Source organism: Anguilla anguilla, chromosome 10, assembly GCF_013347855.1.
Source record: "Anguilla anguilla isolate fAngAng1 chromosome 10, fAngAng1.pri, whole genome shotgun sequence".
NCBI classification, from domain to species: Eukaryota; Metazoa; Chordata; class Actinopteri; order Anguilliformes; family Anguillidae; genus Anguilla; species Anguilla anguilla.
Window position 1 is genome coordinate 16,461,970 of NC_049210.1, and position 18,503 is coordinate 16,480,472.

Genomic DNA, 18,503 nt, shown 5'->3' on the forward strand with positions numbered 1-18,503 from the left:
TCCTGCTAATTGCTTTCAGAACCTGGCAGTAAAGCTTTGGATTGTGGTGCATTTTACTTATGCTAAATAGATTACTAATATCAGTTGTGTACCTCTTGGAACAATACATTTCTGATGTTGGGTAACTGTGTTGGTAATGTATTAAAAAGCATGGTGGCCAGAATGGTACAAAAGGTTATGATGTCCTGCTGGCATCATAACCTTTTGTACCAGGTTAATCCCCTATATCTGATCCAACCATGGCCTGAGGGTTGTTGCAAGTGTAAAAAGTAGGATGATTACATGCAATTTAAAAAAGCACTGCTGCCAAATCCGTTTTTAAATGTTGAAGGTATCATTATTATAGATTAAAAAAAGAAGTATATTTTCAACTTTTTCTCCTCAATTTGAAATGCCCAGTTGTGCCTGTGCTGCAACGCTCATTTTTTCAGCTGTTGATAATTTGGGAGAGTGCAGTCAAACATCCTCCAAATCATGTGATGTCTGTAGCTGCGTATCACACCACAGTTTGAAGGTCAGACTTCCACAGATTAGAGCTGGAGGAAGATGCTTTATGTGCAGCTCAACATGACAACTTTCTGTTTAGTGTTTGCATAATGAAGATATGTATTGAGCTTGAAAAAGAATAATTGCTTATGTTACTTCTGGTTTCATACTTGGGATAACAACTAATATTTTATTATCCCTGGTTCATAACCTCTTCAGTTGACCAGTCTGTACATTTCATGTCATAACATCGACTATGCGTCGAGGTGTAAGCATCCACAAGTAACACAATGGTGCTGGTCATCATTTATTTAAAAAGAACAAAAACGCAGTTGACCAAAAGTGCTAAAATTCTGGAGTACATTTCAAGTGCCAAGTGCATATACTTCAAAAGAGACATGTCAAAAAATCCATCCTTTTGTTTTTTGTGACCACCTAAACCATTGTTCCCCACAATACATGCTTAATATTTATGATTTCAATTAGGTGGGAGGTTTTACTTGGTTGGTTTTATTCTTCTTAAGACTCTGGCAGTGCATATGCTGTATATCTTTATTTATATAGTTAGGTAGGTAACCAGGTAAAACATTTTACAAGTTATCAGACACCCCAGCATGTTTTCACGTGAACTACAGTATTCCTATTGGTCTATATGTATGAAGATGAATAGACTGGGAATTTGTGAGTATGGTACTGTGATGACGGTTAAAACCAGGTGCGTAGAGACCCCCGCTGGACTTTGGATGGGCAAACATCCCCTTCGGCATCACTAGGCACAGAGGGCCACCACCACATATATGATCCAGGCCACACACACAAAGACCCCGAACAGCAGGCTGAACAGTACCAGCAGCCGGGCCCTCTGGGACGCCCTCTCCCCCTCTCTGAGATCCCCACGGGCCAGGGCAGCACGTGCCTGCGAGACAGGGAGAGGAGGAGAGGACACTGGATCAGCATGCCATGGCCAGTCTGGGGCTATACCAATTTATTCTGCTGCTACCTAAAATTCCACCTTTTCTGGGTGGTGCTTTCTATTTTACATGCATTTCCCTCCTTGTTCTCCCTCATATCCAACTGCGCCTGCAGACCCTTGCTGATGCGTCCTCCATTTTGAGAGGATGAGCAGCGCGGTTTCGCTCACGTCCTCTCAAATGCATGCACCCGCCTACTGAGCCAGGGGGCTGCACAGCTTATCCAGCAGATGCAGGCAGATAACATTTCCCCAAAAGAGCTCCTGTTAAGCGATAAGATTGGGGGTTCGTCACCCTGCTAACTAAAACCCACCCTCCAGGGGTAGCACTATGTTCTGTGTCCCCCTATAGGACTTCTGGCCACAGCAAGTGCTGAGATTGGAACCACACTGTTAGGCGCACCGTTCTGGAGGCCCACTCTGTCTCCTACAGCCGAGTGATTGCAGGGCAGCTGTACCTCATAAGAGTACATGAGAGCGATGAGCCCGCTCATCAGGCAGCAGAAGATGGTGACCAGCAGGGACTCCACCAGGTAGTCCTTAGGCAGGGACATCTGCTCCTGGTCTGGTGGACGACTGGTCATGTACTGGGAAAAAAAGAGGGTGTGCTGTCATAAATGTGTAATAAGAGGTAGCCTACCTTCTGGATGAGAACAACATTGCAAACTGTTTTACAAGATGGCAGTGGGGCTGTATTGAATATCTGAGAGTGTGACTGAGATGGTAACTGAGAACAATGTGACATTATTGCTTCAATACATCACTTCATGTTTCGGTTTTGACCACTGGCATGCCAAACAGGAACAAACCTAATGCAAAGGTAGTTGCAATATAGAAACTGAAAACACTGCATTCAAGATGGAAAAGTGGCAACAATGTTCTCATCCTTTACATACCCTCTGGAAAACTTGCCTTGCATGTTCTACCTTGGCTCAATTGGGCTGTGGTGCTACTGAAGCATGGAGCTATAATCAAAGGCTATTCATATAGTCAGCTCCCCATACTCGCATTTCTAGAAATTCCAGAACCAGAATAACTGCATAGATTGCAGCCAGCCCTATTTGATTATGCTTGATTTACTGTTCTTGTGATGCACATAATGATTAAGCATGTGATGCCACAAAACCATTGGACCGTTTTTCTTCAGTTTTAAGCATGCTGTGATTGGGGTTAATCTCTATTTCTGTAAAATGCACAGCCTTTCAAATTGCACATTCAACAATATTTGTTGATATTTTTTTTTGATACTTCAAGGGTTAAAATCCCTCCACATTCATTTAAATGTATTTTTGTGACCCTTGAACTTTGCGGCTCTTACAATTGTGTAAGGGGTGCAGTTTGGAGAGGGCATGAATTGTGACTGGTAAAAGGCTGGGTGGTCGGGTCCTGGCTGGTAGGCGATGGCTGGCTGTCCTGGGTGGTGGGGCGATGTGGGTTGATAAATGAGATATGCCATTTTGGGATCAATTGTGGAGTAGGGTGGGGGATCTTCTGTGAAGTGTGGGAGACTGTTCTGAGGAGGATTCGTGGGGCCCTGCAGTTGGGCAGCTGTCGAGGTCCCATCTGTAGCAGCAACCGTAGCTACGTCACCAGGACAGGCTCCACGAACCCCGGGGGTGTGTGCTGGATGGGGGACGTGGTCTGCTGGGTGGACAGCCAAGTATCTATCCTCCTGTCCCTCTGGTGCTCCTGCATCCCCAATGCTGTGATAGTGTTGATTAGGGTTTATTGGTAGACTAACTGGGGAACCACCTGGGACAAGAGGGGAAAAAAGAAGGGAGCACAACATTTGGGATTAGAAAATTTGAAGGAAGAGAATACCTGAGTGAGTAAGACTATTGATGGTTCATAGATTTATTTGCTTTGCTTTCAGTTTGCTTTAAGTCTGCTGTAGCATTTTAGATGGTGAAGTTTGACTGTTGGGTCACTTGTACAGCTAAAGCACTGATTCTTGGTGGAGTAATGTGCCAAGTGAAGGATGACTCATCTGACCATATCACTTTTTTCCACATCTCTGTAGACCAGCGCCTAAGGTTTTTGCACCACTGAACTCTTAAATGCGCATTTGTCTTTGTAATGAGGGGTTTATGCATTGCAACCCTACTGTAATATCCCTCTCTGTGTAACTTTCGAAAGACTGTTCTTGCTGTTACAGTCTGATCATGTCCTGCATTGACAATTTCAGTCACCTGAGGAAGACTTGGCTCTTCTGTTTTTCCTTACATATCACACTAATGCACAGGCATCGCGGTCATCGAATGTATGCTTACTACCACAATTTCCGACTTTATTTACTGCTGTCTTTCCCGTAGATCTAAATGCAGATGTCACTTTAGTCACTATTCACACAATCTCCTGCCATCCGTGCCCCATAACGAACCCTCTTTCAAAGTCACTTAGATCTTCTCCTCTTGCCATCCTGATCCAAAATCAAGGTCAACTGGGCCTGCTCAGCATTTTTATACATGCCACAGAGCATGATAGGATGATAATTGCTTAATTGTATCAGGCAGTACACCTGCATGAAAGCATCTGCATTCGTTATGTTTCACCACTTATTTTTTCTGGTTTTTTCTTTGATGTGTCACACATCTATCTACGTATGTACTTATATAAGATGATAATCTTAAGTGGATTGCATTCAAAATTTTGATTTTTAAATGAAAATGGAAATCTTGTAAGCTCATTGGGAGGGGGAGGGGGGTGCATTGTTTTGTTATTTAAATATCTTGGTACATACTGGTGTTCATGATCACATCTATCTTAACAGGTGATCCAGGACCTGTAGAATTTTTCATATTTAAAAAAAATAAAGACCACCCCCCATATTTCAAAATGCATGGGGTATATTCCTACATCATTTTCACCACATGCAGTACCGTATATTTACAATGGAGGGTAGAAGGGTGAAACTGATGTAGGAATAAATCCCATGCATTTTGAAATGTGGTGGGTGGTCTTTTTCTTAAATATGAAAAATTCTACAGGTCCTGGACCACCTGTTAAGATAGACGTCATCATGAACACCAGTATGTACCAAGATATTTAAATAACAAAACAATGCACCCCCCCCATGAGCTTACAAGATTTCCATTTTCATTTAAAAATTAAACTTTTGAATGCAATTCACTTATGATTATCTGCTTATATAAGTACAGATATCATATAATGAAATATTAAGTGTTTATAGACAAGTTTATACAGTTTAAAACATTTTTAATCATGAAAAAACTGGTTTAAGTAGGTGTGTCCAAACTTTTGACTGGTACCGTATATATATATATATATACTATGCAAAAGTCACACTAAAACTATCCTTTTGTTTATTCAATTTCCAGTCAAATTATTATTTCAAATACTTAATTCTACATGGTGGAAATCGCAAAAATGTATATATCAAAATACCCTTTATTAAAAGTTGAGAATCTGTGCTTTAGCCACATGTGAATGGTTTAATTACAGATCTTGTGAATACAGCCCCAAGCCAAGAAAAAGTATGCTGTTGTCCAAAACATTATGGAGGGCACTGTATATGGAGGTAAGAGCGGTTGTCTGGCAATCGGGTTGCCGGTTCGATCCCCCGCCCTGGGAGCGTCAAAGTGTCCCTGAGCAAGACACCTAACCCTTAATTGCTCCCAACGAGCTGATTGGCACCATGGTATGGCAGCCTTTCGCCGTTGGCGTGTGAGTGTGTGTGTGAATGGGTGAATGAGAGGCATCAATTGTAAAGTGTTTTGGATATATAAATATATAGATAAAAGCGCTATATAAATGCAGTCCATTTACCATTTACCATATATATATATATATAGTACGGTACAAGATCATGACTGTGAAAATGTGACATGAATTATACAGATGAATGTACAGGAAACTCCCACAAGGAACTGTACATGAATGTTTACTGTGCATTAGTATTTATTGATCTAGTCATTGGAACATTTACTGATATTTACAATCTACAATCATCGTCATACTCGGGATTTTCTTTGGCTTATGATGAAATAATATTGCGTGCATGAAAATTGATTCTTGCTGATATATGAAACCAGAGTATGTTGTTGAGAATATTTCCTATAAAATACTTTGTAAAGCTGTAGAGCTGCAGGATAAATCATCTATCTTAAGTATTTCTTGCCAAATTCTCAACACTGTTAACAGCCATTTTCAACACCTGGAAGAAAGATCGCCCCTCGTAAGTCATTTATATTGGCTTTTATTTTGCTCCACTGTAATTCCTGTTTTTTACTTAATTTTTGCTGCATGTGCAGATATACAAGACAATCTTGCTGTTGCTGTAAAACTGCACTTGATTAAAGGTCAAAGCTGGATAGAGGAGAAAGTTACTAGTTTACCTGAGTCCATTTTTACATAGGCCAGTTGAGGGAGCAGAGTCCAATCAAAAAAGAAAGGAAGAACGCAATTAAAGGACTAGAGTCAGATGATCATTTGGAAGGTTTACAAAAAATAATCCACAGATAATTCCTGGTCGAATTTATGCCTAAGCAGGCTGAGACACGGACAAACACGATTTAAAAAATTAGTTTCTACGACTGTCTGAAATGGCAGTGGCTTGTAGCTTCCTGTCTGTAAAACAGGTGGGTAGGGGTGTAAGATGGAATAGTATCGTGTTTATTAATAATTGACGAGGAGAGAGTGTGGAGGGAGCTGAAAAACAACACGACAATGGTCCTGGCAGAGCATGGAGCTGCCAGACCTTGGGCAGGCATCGGAAACTGGGAACAGACTGAGAAAAACACCAGTAAGCCTTTTGCTTACAGTTTTATATGTGATCTTTTAAAAAGATATAAGTGCAGGTGTAGGTATGCATCTACCTATATTCATCTATTATTTTGTTATTGCTGAACTATTGCCTCTCAGTAAAATATTTGTTGTCCCTGATTGTAAAATCATTCACTGATGTATTGGTAGTTTTAAATTGTTTATTTGTTAATAACCTCCCAGGATTGCACCTGGTGTATCTGCTGTAATTAGTGTGATCTGAATGTGAATTCTACTGTAGTAGTTTTAGTATTTTATAGGTCATTCAGTGTTTTAGGTAGGTAGATTTAGGTAGGTAGACTAGTTTTTATAATTGTACATTGCTTCATAGCTTTTCCAATTGTAACATTTTTAGTTTTTAGTTTAAGTTTTAGTTTAGTTTAAGTTAATATAACCTGAATACAAATGTTTCCACTAAAATGTTTTAGAGAAATAGGCCGTGTTTGAAACCGCGTACTACATACAATAGTATGTGCTGTGCACTACATACTGCTCTGCATAGTACTATACAGTACAGTACACAGGATACAACCATAAATTATACATACTGTAGTGTACTGAATAATTGTCACATGACGTCAAAAAAAGTTAACCTCAGAGACAACTAATTTTTCCTCAGACATGTTGGCTTTCTAGATTTCTACTAGAATATGATAGTGCTAATCGGTACTTTTTTCCAAACCTCCTACTTTTCCATTGTTCAATCCAATAATGAAGCTCAGAGGAGGTGGAGACAGGCATTTCAACAAATGGAAATTATGCCCTAGATTTTTGAACATGAATCCAGTGTAAATGGACTAACATAACTAGCTAATATTCTAAGAGGTTCTTGGTTACATGTTTGGTTACATACTAGCAAATAATTATCACAGTTAAAGTATTGGTGCAAAGTTTTTAAATATAATTTGACATAATTTATTAGGCTATAATTTAATAGTCACACTCACACACATAGTGGTTTATATGCAAAAAGAAATAAATCTCCTACAAATATACACCAGTTGTTTAAAATATTTATTAATTTATTAATCATTCAAATGAACATAGCTTGACATACAGTACAGTCACCAATGGATGAATATAAGCATAAATAAAAATAAAAAAACATAGATATGTCCATTGGGTAACAACTGAATGAATACATTTTTGTTTTTCTTCTTTCGGGGTTGCCACAGCGGATCATCCTGATCCGCATGTTTGATTTGGCATATGTTTTACGCTGGATGCCCTTCCTGACGTAACCCTCCCATTTTATCCGGGCTTGGGACCGGCACTACTTGGGACCGGCACTACTACGAATTGCGCATCCCCAGTGGCTGGGTTTTTGGGGCATTGGCCAGGACACGAACCCACGCCACCGGCGTGGCAGGTGGGAGCTGTACCACTGGGCCATCAATGCCCCAACTGAATGAATACATATACAAATAGACAAATAAAAACAATGAACACATACATACATATTATATAGGTTTTGAGGTTCTTATAATTCTTTGAACCGCAACACCCCTGTCCTTTGTCTCTACTTTGGTGATGGAGACAGGGGTGTACCACACAATTCTTGGCCCTATACATAAGCAATCTCTGTGGGTCCCCTTCCTCTCTTGATCCATGTCCCTCACGCAACATTCCAGGCTTTTCGAGGGTCCTCCCCCCATTCGGGCCCTGGGTAGTCTGTCCCACTTTTCCCCCCACTACGACACCCCTGGGGTGGAGACCTTAAGAAGGATTTCTGTCTCTTCAGACAAAAGCCTAAACACACTGTTTCAGGCTCTTGAGGGAGAGTTTGATCATGGTTGGGGGAAAGCACTGGAGGTTGGTGCTTCAGTGTACTGGCTAGCCAGCCCAACATCATACCGTGTGGTCTCAAAGGCCTTTGATATGCCCCGCACCACCATCCAGGATGTGGTGCACAGGGTCGCTGAAGGCATCATGGCAATAGATAGAGGGTGGTCCATTTCCCATCTCCGGATGTGCAAGAGGAAATTGGTGCTGGGTTTGCCCGCCTGGCTGGCTCCCCTGCATTTCTGCATGTGGCTGGAAGCACTGACGGGAAAGATTCAGCGCAAAGATTCTGTGCTTTTAGGTGAAGTCTACCTTTCTCCAGTAGTGATTTCCTGCAGTGTCGTGCTCCACAATCCCTGCCTCTCATATGGTGACAATGTGGAGCCCGATGAGGTTGCTGAGGAAGAGAATGGTCAGACAGATGGGGATGAAGTCGATGACAACCATGACAACCAGCCAGCCCAGCAGCTGCCAGGGGACAGCCTCTGTAACCAGAGTCTGCTCCAAAAGAACCCATCCCTGAACTGCTAGATGAACAATTATGTACATTAGTTACTAGCTTGATATATTTTTCAGTATACAAAAAATTAAATAGCCTACCTTGTCTAAACTTTTTGCATTTAATTATGTGAACCTGAAGGGTGTGCATTGGCATCATAAATCTCTATCATTATTATTTTGGTGGTTTATTTATCGTATATTTATATAACACATGGGTGTTATTTACATTGATCTTTGTTGTGATTTTGAATTTAAAAACATACTTCTATCAACACACGTATGTCCTGTGTCCCATGTGGTAGGAGGCTAACTTAGCCACCTAGCACTTTTCATATGCAATTTCATTTCATAAAGAAGTGTTAACTCCTATTGACACGCAAATTTCAATGCAAATTAAAAAGGGCACCGAGCCTGGCTCCCTTCTCCCTTCTTTTCACTGGGATGTCTGGCCCAATGGTGGTGGGATCCCTGGGGTGTACAAGGAGAGGAGAGGCCACTACACCATCCCGGTCAGATGAGTCTATAGTGACTGGAGGTGTAATGCTGGAGGTGACTGAAGGTACAATGCTGGAGATGACTAGAGGTGCCTCATCCATTGGCCCATACCACTTTCTGGATGTACCAGTGGTCTCTCCTTCCTCAGTGCTCACCCCAGTTCTAGGGGGCCTTCAACGCCTTCAGATGATGACACAAACCAAGAACAGTTAGGGGTACTGTGTCTACTTCAACACATCGACTGGATTACAAGCATTTAAACTACACACACACACACACACACACACATTTTAGCAATAAGGCACAAGAGGCTGTGCTGTATTCTGAATATAGTCACGGCTAAAGGGTTTTGTTAGGCACTTCTCTTAATATAGCATGGCCTTATTGCATTTATAAAACAGCAGTAATATCATTAGCATTATAGCTAAATGAAAAACGTATTGTGGACAAAAATGTCATTACGAGGAGTTTAATGTGATATACTGTCTATTTTCGCGACTTTAAAATGAGTAGCCTGTTTATTCAGTATTAAGTCGATAACCCGTAGAACCCCGGCAGCACTTTTTAATTTTTAATTATTTTTAAAATTTTTAGACATAGTGAATTCTGAAGTTCTGAGTCCACATGGAAATGAACTGCTCTTCTCATGCTCAATTCCAGCTGTTGCATACGATATATAAGATATATCATTAGGCTATACAGCGAGTTAACTGAAGTGTACACTGTTGACCTTGTTAGTCGTTTTTCATCTCATATTTTTAACAAGATACAACGTACAAGACATAAGATACTTTTTTTGTAATTCTTTATTTAGAGGATAATTGAGAGCATTTCACCAGTTACAAAGAAATAGTCTTGCAATTACAGAGAGCATTAGAGGTCTGTAACACTAACAAATGTACAGCATGACTTGAAACCTTTCCCTTTTCATTATCCTTTTTTGTAAGCAATATGCATCTTATACAATTTTTCGATAACTATTTACATTCTGAAAGGAGGGATATATAGGAATGAAGATGTACATTGGCATGCTGGGAGGCAATGCAGTAAATTATCTAAATTTAAAATAAAAAATATAGAGAGGAAAGAGAAAAAAAAAAAAATTTCCATATACATGCACACACACATACATACATATATACATATATATACTTCATACATACCCATTAAATATAATTTTTGGTTAGGAGACCAGGCAACCTTTCCCTTAGACAATAGAACTCTCCACATCAACAAAGGATCTATTAATTTGTTAACTCCATAAAATTTGGCTGTGACTGTCGTATATAAGAAACCCAATTTGACCATAACTTAGTAAACTTGTTCATTTGTAAGCAAAGTGAAAAAGTAATTTTTTCCATTATGTATACTTCATTAACTATATCTGTCCATTCTTCTTTTGTGGGGGGGGGGGGGGGGGGGGGGGTCAGGAAGCAGCCAGTGCCTATTGATATCAGAACACCAAATAAATATTCGTTGAAGTGCCCTAGATGAAAATCAACTTTTCCTAAAATAAAAGTGCAAAACTGAAAAGGTATTTTTGTACTAAATATGCCTTCCAATATTTTGTGCACCTCTGACCAAAAATGTTTTATTACTGGGCATTCCCAAAATAAATGCCAGTGGTTGGCATCCTGGCTCCCGCACATTCTCCAACAATTTGAATCCTCTCCTGTAAAGTATGCTTTCTGCTTTGGGGTAATAAAAAATTTAATTAGACACTTCCATCCAAATTCTCTCCATGTATGCGAGTTGGTGCACTTCCATTGAAAGTCACAGTAGCTGTGCCATTCTACCTATGAAATCTCAAAATTACCTTCGTTTTCCCATTTATTTTTAATATACTCTGTGGAATTAGATTTTTTTGTCATAAATCCCTTATACAGTCTGGAGATAATACCTCTGTTTCACTCTGACAGATAAGCTCCTAAGACTTCTTTTACCACTGGGTCGTCCATATCTAATGGATAATTTTAACAACTTGGTTAAAATAATGTCATATTTGTAGATACCTATAGAAGTCTTGTCTTTCTAGAGCATATTTTTCTTTCAAAGTTTGGAAATTTTTAAATTGTCCCTTATGTGTTATTGAGTAAAATGTTGTTATTCCTTTGGCTATACAATTTTTAAATCTAGGGTCTAATTGATTAGGCTTAAAATCGGGGTCATAGGTACACCATCTAATTATTCTTGATTTATCTTGTAATTTATATTCTTCCCTAAAAGAGTTCCAGGACATAAGATACTTTTACGTTTGATTCCAATAGCCTACTGCAAATTGGTGGGGCTCTCCAAATCACATGTAACAAAACAGCACACAATTGACAATACGATTTGGTCCAGTTTGTTTTTTGAGTGTTCACTTGCATTTTCATACCAGATAATGATTGAAGATGTCATGATGATTTCTATTATGGCTGTATGGAATTGAATGAGCAGTCGCTGATTCTCCCTATTCACCCTTCCTCAGCTGTCTTAGAATGAACAGCCTTTGCCAAGCCTTATTGTGTGGGTGGTTGATACTGGTGTCTCATTTCAGGTTGTCACTCTTATATATGCTGAGAAATTAGAAGGAATTGATTATGTTGGTTGTGCAGGTGGTTGATACTGGTGTCCCATTTCAGGTTGTCAGTCATATATGTGCTGAGAAATTATAAGGAATTAGAAGGAATTAAGTATGTTGATTGGTTGATTACCAACAGTATTAGGAATTTTCTGTTTCCTGTTTTTCTACCCAAAGTCAATAATTAACTCCTGGGTTTTTGTTGCTTTGAGTATGAGGTCATTGCTCCTGCACCACTCCAATAACCTTGGATGTGAAGTCATTTGTAGAAAGAGTGAGGAGAAGGGGGGATATTAGAAAGCCCAAAGGCACACCTATGCAGTGAACTGGATAACTTCTCTGTCCCGCAGAAAGTCAAGGATCCAGTATGACATGGCTGGCTTATTGTACAGTTTGAGTGGGTTAATGGTATTAAATGCCGAGCTGAAATCGACATAGAGGGTGCACATATAGCAGTTGTTCTTCTCCAGGTGCTGGAGGGAGTAGTGGAGAGCCATTGATAAGTGGATTGGAGAGTGTCCATTGATGGGGAGGTGCAGAATTTGAGGAATACAAGGACTAGGTGTTCAAATGCCTTCGTGGTGTCTGAAGTTAAGGCTATGGGTCTGTACTCATTGAGGCCACTTATTTTGAGACTAGTATGACGGTGAAACACTGAGGGACCAACTGCTTTGTTTTTTGAAAACTTCTCATTGGTATGAATTGTAAATGAAGGGGAGATGGGGGTGGAGTGGTGGAGTGGGGGCATATAGCTGCACCAGGTTCCCCGATTCAATGGTTTGATTCAACGATTAATAGGTAGGCTATTGTTCTTTCTTGTGTTGTTATAATTAAAGTTTATTATTATTTAGTAATAATAATAATAATAATAATAATAATCTTTATTCATAATGTTCTTCATACTTAATGTCCTAAGCATCTTCCAAGTAAAAAACAATAACAACAGAACACTTATGATAAAATATATAAAAGTAAATGACAACAAGTCAGTTAAAATAATTCAAGACCATTAAAATAACAGTGATGGCATGTAGTTGCAAACAGGAGTTAAAGGCAAGTTTAAACAAACAGGTTTGTTTCTAAAATGAACTTAAAAGTAGATGTCTTACCTGCTCTGATGTTCTCTGGTAAAGAAATTCATAATTTAGGGACCTGCACAGAAAAGGCTTGATCACCTTTCTATCTTCATTCTGTTCCTTCGAAAGGAAGGCCTTTATTCAATAAGCATATCATTTGATTTGGTGCATAAAAAAATCAATAATTCTGTACTCAGGGGTGTGGCCAAACAATGCTTTCAATTTCATTAATAAAATCTTAAAATATTCTAATCTCAAATTTGAGTCTTTAGTTTTTGATAGAAGTAATTGTGAAATGTGGTATAATGTTCTTTTTTTCTTTTTTAAATACCCAACTTCTTGACTCAAACTTGTGTGCACTGGTGACTTGGACTTGGACTTGAGTGCTGGAGTATTTGGACTCGAAGTCACATGACATGACCAGAACACTAGTGCAAAACTGTATAAAAACTGATATTTATGTGTTGATTGTGAATAAAGGCTATAAACTAACATGTTCACATGTACAGCCCCTGAAAGCACAACACAATGCTTTACAAGCTGCTTTGCAGTTACATAAAATGTACTTCCTTACTTTTATACCACAAACCCTGAATGCCCCTATGCCAGCCATTGTAAAAATGGCTGGTTGTCAGAAACTTCTGTGTCTAAATATCATTCCTTCTATTTTCCAGGTCAATTTAAAACATGTATTAAAAGTAAAATAATATCCGAAAACTCCAGAAAGTAAACAATCATTTTTAACTACCTCAATGGTCCAGTGCCCGCTAGGCACCACTAGAGGGGGACCTTGAATCACAGATATGCTGCTTCACTTCTGACAAGGCACCCCTGACCAAATTGGAGACAAAAGAGGGAGAGAGAATCAAGTCAAAAACTAGATGTAAGCCTGTTTTTTTAAGAGCTCAATACTGAAAGCTGAAAGAATGTCAACACTGCCGGATCAAAGTAGCCGTCATGACGTGTAGCTACCAATTTAAGCGACAGACAATTCACATTAACACAGATTACATCTGAAGGCATCTGAGGTCAACTTTTTTGTAAACAACAAAGTGAGTGAATGAAACTGTTGCTTCCTCTTGGATTGCCACCTGGGAGGCAATGTTAACTGTTGCATGACAATAAATCACCTTTATCGGCTTTATAAAGTCTGGAATGTTCAAATGCAGTTGTAAGCCTGTCCCATTACTGTTACATTATCTTTTAGCTTCAGAGTCCATAGACTATCACACTAGTCCTCTAGCTTTTCATACTAGTCCTCCTGCTTATTTTCACTCTCTACATTCCACCAAGTGAACTGCACAGTAATTGAGTCCTAACAGTCTTGCACAGCTGACCTGTGTAATATAAGGTCTGACATATTTTTGTATCAGTTTAATGCAAATGTACTATTGCTACATGCTAATATTTTTTAATGAATGTTTATATTTTTTAGCCACTGTGACAAATGTACTGTATCTGTAAAGGTTGTCCAGACTTTCATAAATGTCAGTTGGTTCAAAACCATAATGCTCATTGGTAAGTGAAAAATAGACTTTTGTCTATGTATTTTTCAGATATGATGTTTAGGCTGAGCAGGACACTGACAATATGCAATACGGTTCAATCACACAAATTATTTCCATATAACATACAATTAATGTTAATTTCCTGTAAGCCAATAGTCTGTGTCTCCTCCATCCAAAGCTAAATAACCTGTATGGCAATTCAACACATTTTTGAGAGTGAAAATTCCATGGTGTCAAGATGCAGTCATAATGTTGTATATGTCTGTGGTATCAGTCGGCCCAAATGTTGCCATACAAGAATAATGCAACATTTTGTAATGTAATGTGCCATTTTAGTCTTCTGAGATTAGTTCTCATTCTGTTGAACCATATCCATTCTGACAATCAGTCTAAGAACGTCATACAATACAGATTTTTCTGTAAGTAAGAGAAAAAAAGGTTTCACACAGATACCTCGGTAGAACCAGAGAGACAGCTCGGAATTCAAATAAAACATGCAATCGATATTTTAACGTGCTTAAAATTGTACATACAGTAGCCAGCGTTCATAAAGACATTCGTTTCTCCAAGGAAGTTTACACCGTATTGATCTCGAAAGAGAAGAGAAAACATAAATTTGACCCCCTCAAATAAAATGAAATTAGTGTCCCTCAGAGAGGTTAAATATTCAAAATGATTTATCGTTTAATAATATATTAATGAATAACTCCATTATTAACTCTTTGGAATCCGCTAACGTTTCTACCTCGAATGCAGAATTTTAATTAACAGAAATCAGAACGAACGCCGTCGAATACTCCATGGCAAAATATGAGGATCCGGTGTGAAAATTATAAAGAGATAAGAGATTTAGAATTGATCGTGTAAATGTGGTTTCGGTGAAGTTCTCAGAAAGGCTGTGTGGGAGCACAAGTGAAACCTGTTCACCTGCGCTCTGTCGTGTCGCGTTCCCTTCATACCTCAACGGTGAGCAGTTTCGTTGCTTGCTTTCTTCGGCTGTATGCGGATTGAGGAAACTACAATAGGTTTAGATGAGCTAACACAGCTTTGTTCACGTGGAGATCGTGAAGCGTCATTCAATATACGTTGTAATGTTTTTGCCGAGGTTTCAGATTATGGTTTAGATGATGAAACCACAGACCAATTAAGTCTTATGTGACTACACGCGCACATGCGCACACACGCCCTTTATTTATTTATTTATAAAAGTGCTTATTTAATTTTTGATCTCTTCCAGTTTTATATTTAAGTTTTATCTTTGTACCATTAGCCTATAAGGAAGTGAATGCGCATTTAATAATGCATTTAATTTGCTTATTCAGCAGCGAAATTATATTGGCTTTTTACTTATCTGTAGTAGGATAATTACAATCATCAGAACGGTCGGCAGCAGATAATAAGTACAAAGCTAATGTAATTTAGCTACTGCCTAAGCAAATTAAATATTATATGTAATAGTATATTATAAACAGTTGTTATTATTAATGATAATAATAATAATAATAATAATAATAATAATAAGAATAATAATAAAAACAACTGCATTATTATATACTATTACATATACTACTTGTATATTTCTATATTATAATACAAATAAGTATTATTATTATCAGTTAAAGGTGAAGATTAATTTAAAAATTATTTGAACACATATTTCCAAAAAAGAAAAGAAAAGAAAGAAAAAAAACAAAAACATTTCTTTTTACTGTGACATTTGACTTTAAGCCCAAACTGCACTTATTTTTCCCCCTGAGATTTATATCATACCAGTAAGTCCATGTGACCACACAGTTATCACAGTTTAAAGATCAGGTAATAATTCAAATTCTGCGGTTAATGCCTCTGGACGTGTTTGTGTTCTCACAGTTAATAATCAACCCCCTTATTTGGAGCAGTGGATGAGCTAATTTGCCATTTTCTAATGGCAGCAGAACTTTTCTGTTCGCCCAGCATTGGATTTTATCAGTGTTTAAGTCCTGCATCAGCAGCGGTGAAACTGCAATAACCTTACATCTCCCTAGGGCCTGTGTAGGCATAGTTTGTCTGAAACAGTCTTTGAACTGCGATAAGGCCGGCATGTGTGTCACAGGATTCATTGGCCTTGTTGCAGTGATTTTGCAGGTGTTCTTTGTGAGATAAAAGGCACTGCTCATAAACTTACGCCTAGTAAAATGGTCCTTTTTTTTTGTTTTTTTGTTTTTTACATGAATGTATGCTACTGTATATTACCAGACTACAATGTTAAAGACATATTATGCAGGTTTTTTTTTGCGGCCCTTCAAGGCTCTGCTTTTGTCTCCTTCTTCGTCCTCAACCCCAAGCACACCTCTGTTGAGGACGCACCCTCGAGTGCTACAACCAAAATGTCAAGTGAAGAGGTGAGGTGGTCAGAGATATTGAAAATCGCATTTTTAGCAACATGAATGATTCCATATAGGTGGCAACAGTAATTAGGGAGTGTTATGAGGTATGGAGTTAGAAATATATCCATCAATCCATTCATCCATTACATATACCCGCTTATCCTGGTCAGTGCTGGAGCCTATCCCAGTGTACATTGGGTGAGAGGCAGTATTACACCTTGACCAGGCTGCCAATCTATCGCAGGGCACACACACCGTTCACTCACACACTAATACCTATGGGCAATTTAGAATCTCCAATTACCTACCTGCATATCTTTGGACTGTGGGAGGAAACTGGAGTACCCAGAGGAAACCCGGAGGACACGGGGAAAACGAACTCCACAAAGAAAGGCCCAAGCCAATATTTGAACCCACAACCTTCTTGCTGTGAGGCAGCAGTGCTACACGTAGCTAGAGAACATGCATGCTGTATTGAATTCAGTTCCCCTGATTGAAATAAATGCAGGTGAACTATTCATGCCTCGGCAGTTATGCTGTGTTTTATCATCAGTGAATCCTAGTGAAGTTGGCTACCTGTAGCAAGATAGCATGCATACTGTATCAATTCAGTTCCCAATTGAAATAAATGCTCGTAAATGACCAAGCTAGCTAAGTTGCAACTATAAACAATAACAGCAATTACCATAGGGAGGAAGACATCTTGATGGCAATTCAATACGAAAAGAATTCAATATAAAAGCTCCCCAACCTCAGGCATCTAGCTGCCTAACATAACTAGCTAGCAAAAAGCAATGTTGCTTACAGGTCCAACAGAAAACAAGCCTGCATCGATTTTCATCCCCTTGGCGAACTTCAGCTGATGCCACAGAGGAAAAGCAATTCCAAGCCCTGTCAGCTTGTCTTTTTGCTTTGTTGTATTCAGGTTTCTAACCTTCAGGTTGCTAACAAACACCAAACATTTCTGGAATCTGATCCCAAACCACATGTGAGTAGCCACATGCCTCTCCACACAGAAAAGAGTGCCACGCCCACAGGTGAAAGGAGAAGAAATTTGGTAAAGCTAAGCAAAGACATAGATTGCCAGTGCATCACAGATATGCCTTAGCATGGTTATTTTATTATATTTTCAAGTAAAAAATCCTGCATGGTCTGCATTTAATATTTAACTACGTCACAATTACAACTTCTGTCCACCAGAGGCCAGTTTCCCTATCCTATTGTCACAATTTTGTCTGTTTGGTCTCACCCTGATTGTATTGTATTATTACTTTCACCTGTTCCTCTATGTATTTAAGTCTCTTGTCTGCAGTGTTTCATCACTTGGGTGTAGTTTTGTGTTTGCATGTGTTGCAAGCTTCAAGCTGCTTGCTGTGCCAAGTCCTCTTCACCCCTCAGTGTTTTCTTGAGCTTTGCTCTGTTTATTTTGTTTGTTCAAGTTCTCTGTTCAGTAAAAATTTTCAGTTTTCTGTGTCTGTCTCTGTGTTTTGAGCCCTGCCCCGAATCTCTGATAAACTATGTTATATTCAATTGACATATTTATCTCACTGGGGATAAATTAACTCAAAAGGCAGTTGCAATATATACAAAGTTGTGCTTGACCAATGACATAATGCTATATTTGTAAGTCCCAAAGTTGGATGATGGCTTCAAACCCATCGACTACAGCTCTGAAGCTGTGGTTGTTTTCAATAAACAACTTAGGCTAATGTGCACAATACAATCCTACATTTGCAGCTGACTCACTTCCTTCCCCTTTCTCCATTTATCTTTCTATGTATTTGGCAATGCACATTGACCATATATGAGCATATGAAATCATATCCTGTAGTGGGCAGACAACTGTTTCTCCTCATGACCGGAACACGCTGCAGGCAATGGGTAGTAAAACACTATGCTAAATAAAAAGCATATTTCTAGGGTGTGTCTTTGTTGGCTCTTTCACCATTGTCACACAATGACTGACTGAAGAAA

At 38.9% G+C, this 18,503-nt stretch overlaps 1 protein-coding gene and 1 long non-coding RNA gene across 3 annotated transcripts; both read right to left on the minus strand.

The window, feature by feature from the left end:
- Positions 1-779: 779 nt before the first annotated feature.
- LOC118237427 (proline rich transmembrane protein 1B) lies at positions 780-6,056 on the minus strand. The gene is made up of 4 exons (XM_035436127.1): positions 5,812-6,056; positions 2,775-3,208; positions 1,915-2,043; positions 780-1,402 (listed from the first exon to the last, which is right to left on the minus strand). The coding sequence occupies exons 1-4, from the start codon at positions 5,819-5,821 to the stop codon at positions 1,256-1,258; spliced, it is 720 nt and encodes a 239-aa protein (XP_035292018.1). The 5' UTR covers positions 5,822-6,056; the 3' UTR covers positions 780-1,255.
- Positions 6,057-8,348: 2,292 nt separating this feature from the next.
- LOC118237428 lies at positions 8,349-15,323 on the minus strand. 2 transcript variants are annotated; one of them, XR_004767166.1, is made up of 4 exons: positions 15,123-15,323; positions 13,404-13,486; positions 12,689-12,769; positions 8,349-8,417 (listed from the first exon to the last, which is right to left on the minus strand). It is a non-coding gene; the product is annotated as an uncharacterized LOC118237428 (long non-coding RNA). The 2 variants fall into 2 exon arrangements; XR_004767167.1 differs by having other exon boundaries at positions 12,689-12,775.
- Between the last annotated feature and the right edge of the window lie 3,180 nt (positions 15,324-18,503).